At 40.0% G+C, this 5,327-nt stretch overlaps 1 protein-coding gene across 1 annotated transcript in view; it reads right to left on the reverse strand.

Moving 5' to 3' along the window:
• Positions 1-1,883: 1,883 nt before the first annotated feature.
• smek1 (SMEK homolog 1, suppressor of mek1 (Dictyostelium)) overlaps positions 1,884-5,327 on the reverse strand; it is a gene marked incomplete at its 3' end in the record, with an annotated part of 20,110 nt that continues 16,666 nt past the window's right edge. The window contains 2 exon segments of the mRNA XM_014009988.1: positions 1,884-1,945; positions 2,372-2,580. Coding sequence (XP_013865442.1) covers positions 1,884-1,945; positions 2,372-2,580 — 271 coding nt within the window.

A 5,327-nucleotide genomic window follows, 5' to 3' on the forward strand; every position in this document is an offset into this window, starting at 1 on the left:
CTTTTTTTCTAGTTATGTCAGTGTCAGTCCTCCATACTGCAGAACTTGGTAATTCAATGTCTGAATCAGGTGTGTTGGAGCAGGAAAACCATAAAACCTGTAGGGCTGCGGCCCTCGAGGACCAGGATTGCCCACTCCTGGTCTAAAAAGTCTAAATTGTAAAATTTGACGTGATTTAAATGAACTCTGGTTTGTTCTTTCAGCCCTCATATATGAATAAAAACAGCGCTGAAAGAAATGCTTAAAAACATATAACACTACAAAAGGCATTAAGCACAATGACTTTTATCATCTTCATCCCACATATTTACTGTTCGTGATGCACGTCCTACTCTGTTTCTTTTGTGAAACCACAGCACCACCTGGTGGATTATGGAGACTATGACAGCCAGGAAACACCAATAAAAAAAAACTACAGGTAGCTCCTGCGAGGATCCTTGTCCCTGAAACCACAAAGATAAGGTGAGCGAGTGCCCTAAAAGTAAACAACAAGAAAATCACATCACACAGAGAGGATGTGATGAAAGCTGTGTTCAAAACATCCTGAAACAGCTAAAGTTGCAAAAAGTCGCCCGATAATAAAAACAGCTGTTTTGAATTCACAACTAAAATTCTTTGGTTTTCTTTTGAGCATTTTGTTARAAAAACAAACTAAAATGTAGCAGTCTTCTCCATAAAAGTACAGATTTGTCAGTAAAAGGTTAGAAAGGAAAAAGGAAACCAGTTATTAGGACAAACGTAGGGGGGGAACATTTTACAGCAAATTATTTTTAATGGTCCCAAATCCTCCGAACAACTAAGTGTACACTCATGTAAAAGGAAAAGAAAGAGAAGATATGACAAAATTCATCACATCTAGAATTCCACTCAATCTTTAATCAAGATGGGATTACAAATTCTCCAAAAAATCTGCAGTTTCAAAGGGCAAAAAGGAAAAACTAGCTCACCTACTGAGGTCTTTAAAAACCTGTTCAAGTGTGACTGAAAACGTCCTGAACATTTAAAGGCAGGTCTTTTTTTTGTTGTTGTTGTTGTCATTTACAAAAAAGAAAAAAGATAAAATAAAAACAAGTCAAAAGATTGAGACAAATAGAAGAAAATAATAAAAATAATGAGGAAACTGCTGGCTTTTTTCTCCCAGGAGAAAGAACGTCCACTGAAGAACGACGACATTGATGACATCGAAATGAGGACACGGGCAGCTCCTGGCCTCATGCTGCCTCCCGTCTGGTCCTGTGTGCTAACTTAAAAAAGGAACAAAAAGCAACGGTCAGAGAGAACAGAAGCAGAAAGGAACGGTGAGGAAGTGAACTCCAGGGAGGGAATGGGGCGGGGGGTGCAATCGGTGGTTCTGGGTCTGAATTGGCTGACCCGTCTGGGCCGCTGTGTCCTTCCCTGAGTGGAGGGGGGGCAGGGGGAGGGGGCAGTGGGTTATGGTCCGAGCCTGTCAGCTCTGGTGTTTCACTTTGCGTGTACATTTGTTTTACAATGTGGTCTTTTTTTTTTTCAACCGCTCGCAAAATCGCCGAACACCAAGTCGTCTCTCCTGCAGATCTGTTCTACAGCAAAACATCTTTTTTCTTCTTTTTTTTCTCATCTGCTCCACTTCTCAGASGTTTTTATCCACTCCTGATTGGCACTTCTTTGAAATGGTCAAGTCTGAGGAGGCTTTATATTCCTTAACAGTCTGCTCCTCTGTTGGCCACACGCTAACGATGAGGGGTGTTTTTTTTTTTTAATTCATTCAATTTGTCTACAAGTTTGATCATCCCCATCAGGTCTGCTCTGACGCTGTCCGAGTGGATCAGCTGCAGCAGTGACTTCTTTACGAGCTCAGTTTGGACTTCTTTGTCGGTGGCAGAGGCTCCTCTTTAGTTTCCCCGTCCTCTTCTTCCTCCTCCTCTTCATCATCGTCAGGATAGTCCACCAGTCCCACTAAACCTCCCTGAAGAAAAGAGAAAAAGCCCTAATTAGTATTTAAACACTCCAGATATAAATTAATTCAACACACGTTTATCTGTTTTGTTGTTTCCTCTCTTCTGTTCAAGCCAAAAATACATTTTTAAAACTCGATTAATGCACGTTACAAAACGTGTGTTTTGTCCCTGTAACCGTCTCATTTCCCTGAATAAATAAAGACGACAAGTAAACCAGTAAACTCTACTGACACGTTTGCCGTGATGACAACTGTTTGTGATACAAAACAGGGTTTGTGTGAAAATTAACAACAAAAGGTGTGAACATTCATAGTCAAATCTAATTTTCACATTTCCTAAAGTGTTTCAAACAGATATTATAAAAACCTGCTTCTGGCTCAACTCCCCAAATGAACACATTTGAGGGGCTTCAGTTTGAGACTGCTGATAGTTACCTTTGTGGTTACTGTTGTGGTGGGAGGAGAGTTTCTTGCCCCCGAGCCTGGAGACCCCGGTGATCCTGGAGAACCAGGGTTCAGTGAGGCACTGGGAGGAGGGCTGGAGAGACTGGTTTTAGTGGATCCGGAGAAGGAAAGCTTGAAGCTAGGATTCTGCCTGCCTAAACTGGACTTCCCCAACACTTCTTTGTCCTCTGGGTCTTTTACTGGGAGCAGAGAAGAAGTGGAAAAAAAGTTAGATTTATTCATATGATATTCAGTTTATACTCGTTTTATTTTTTATTGTGTGAGACGGTTTCATCAGTTTTGTAAAATACTTATAAAACCACCATAACGATATTTGCATATGTACACATACTGTACTATTCAAAAATAAAAACCATAAATAATCATTTCTTACAATAAGCTAAATAAATAAACGAATGAAATAGCGAACACCACCACAGTTTTTCCTTGACCGGGGGTCTGCAACCTGTGGCTCTGGGGCCACATGTGACTCTTTGGTCCCTCTAAAGTGGCTCTTTGAAAATGTGACCAAACATAACAGATTTTTCTTGTTGTTTTGTTTTTATACTCACAACACGAATCAATTTTATGCAAATATGTGATTAATGCTACTAATACAAAAATACTAATACAAAAATATCCTGATGCATCTCAGTAATCCAGGTAAATAATCAAAAAGAAAAAATTGTATAGGTCTTCTGGACGGGTTCTTCTCTAATGAAACGTTTCGTCTCTCYTCCAAGAGACTTCTTCAGTCTGAGAGTTTCAGGCAAAATTCAGGCKTTTAAGCACTKCCTCCATGTGACTGATACTCACATCACATGGCTATCTATGACACCTAATTAACACCTATTGTTAACAGGGGGTGGAGTGATACTGGCAATAGCAGCACTGTAGGAGGGGGACAACTGAAAACGGAGGCCTCCACCTCTGTTTAATGATGGACGGTCTTTCTTCACAAAAATGGCTTCTTTTACTCCTCTCTCAAACCAACGTTCCCCAAACCCAGACCCAAACCAGTGGTTATTCCGTATGTTGCGGGTGTTTCGGAGAAACTGAGATGTTTATTTTCTAAACATGATGTCCCAGTGGCCTTCAAACCCCAAAACACATTACGGCAAAGGCTGGTTCACCCCAAAGATCCGGTGCCCCGGCACAAACAGAGCAATGGTGTATATGCTGTTAAGTGCCAGGAGGACTGCGACCAGTTATACATCGGGGAAACAAAGCAGCCACTGTTCAAAAGAATGTCCCAACACAGACGAGCTACATCTAATGGCCAGAACTCTGCAGTTTTCACTCATTTACAGGCCAGCGGTCACTCTTTCAGAGATGAGGATGTTCTCATTCTTGATAGAGAGGAACGTTGGTTTGAGAGAGGAGTAAAAGAAGCCATTTTTGTGAAGAAAGACCGTCCATCATTAAACAGAGGTGGAGGCCTCCGTTTTCAGTTGTCCCCCTCCTACAGCGTGGCTATTGCCAGTATCACTCCAGCCCCTGTTAACAATAAGTGTTAATTAGGTGTCAACGATAGCCATGTGATGTGAGTATCAGTCACATGGAGGAAGTGCTTAAAAGCCTGAATTTTGCCTGAAACTCTCAGACTGAAGAAGTCTCTTGGAGGAGAGACGAAACGTTTCATTAGAGAAGAACCCGTCCAGAAGACCTATACTATTTTTTTCTTTTTGACTAATACAAAAAGTAAAATATGTTAGCTCATGCTAGCCTGTTTTCTACCTAAATAATCCAACTTCTTTCTATAATCTTTCTCTCAAATCCATCAGTGTTATCTTTAAACACCTTTAGGACTACATAATAAGAATTAGGAAAAAAATGTCTGACTAGTTCAGCTGCACTAGTTTTTATGAAATTCTGTATAAACTTTAGTCAGTATTGTTCTTGTGCATGAATGCTTTTTTCTTCAGTCTTGAAGTGTAAAAATAATAATAAATAATAAAATACACAATATATTTTTTAGGTTTATGTCACCTCCACTGGCCATAAAGGTTCACGAAAAGGCTTTAAAAAAGGCCCACGGACCACCAGTTGATAATCACAGTTGTAGCTTATTATTAGMGAGCCAAGGAACAGAAATGGCTCTTTTGATTGTAAAGGTTACAGACCCCTATTGGTCTTGGGAGGGTGGGATGCTTTTAAACACAGGATCGACGGCGGAAACATCAAAACGTGTGCAACATTTTTATTTTTACTAAAACTTACAGAACACACAAAGTCTTTAATTAGCATTAGTTGATCCTTCAATATATCTCACTTAAATAACCAACATGTCTAAAAACTTGTACAGTAGGTTGCCTTCAGGCCTCGCTTGAAAAAGAGATCTGAGATCTCAATGGGACTTGCCTGACTTTAATAACCGTAAATAAATAATGTCTGGTCAAGAACCAATTTCAGATATCTGGCGTGTAAGTGCGGTGAAGTTGATTAAATGTCAAATGGCYTGCCGTACAAGTGAGCAAGATGGACTTCGGAAGAAGCAAACGTCCACCTCTTCTTTTCATCTCCTCAGTTAAGAAAAAAATTAGTAATAATTTTTCATGCTGACTTCAATGTGAAAAATACAACTATGGTTGTTGTTTGCTTCGCTCTGCGTGATGTAGAGTGAGAGAGGGAGAAATTATGAGGACCTACCACCAGTGATAATATTTCAGATATTTGAGAAAATAAACTCATTGGGCCTCATGCAAGAACATGTTCGTATTTTTATCCTAAATTTCTCTTACTTTTGTTCATACGAAGGGTTCGTACGAACATGTCACTTCAGGTTCAACAAACTCTTCTATCTTCAGGAAAAGGGTGTAAATGAGCTGCGTAAATTCCACCTGTTCATATCTTGTGCATGTGAGAGGAGATAATTACCACCCCAAAAACACCATATAAGGCTGTGTTTCCTGCCTCAGATATCAGGAAGTGTCCATTCATGTAAATG

This window comes from Austrofundulus limnaeus, unplaced genomic scaffold (genome assembly GCF_001266775.1).
Source record: "Austrofundulus limnaeus strain Quisiro unplaced genomic scaffold, Austrofundulus_limnaeus-1.0 Scaffold64, whole genome shotgun sequence".
Taxonomy (NCBI): domain Eukaryota; kingdom Metazoa; phylum Chordata; class Actinopteri; order Cyprinodontiformes; family Rivulidae; genus Austrofundulus; species Austrofundulus limnaeus.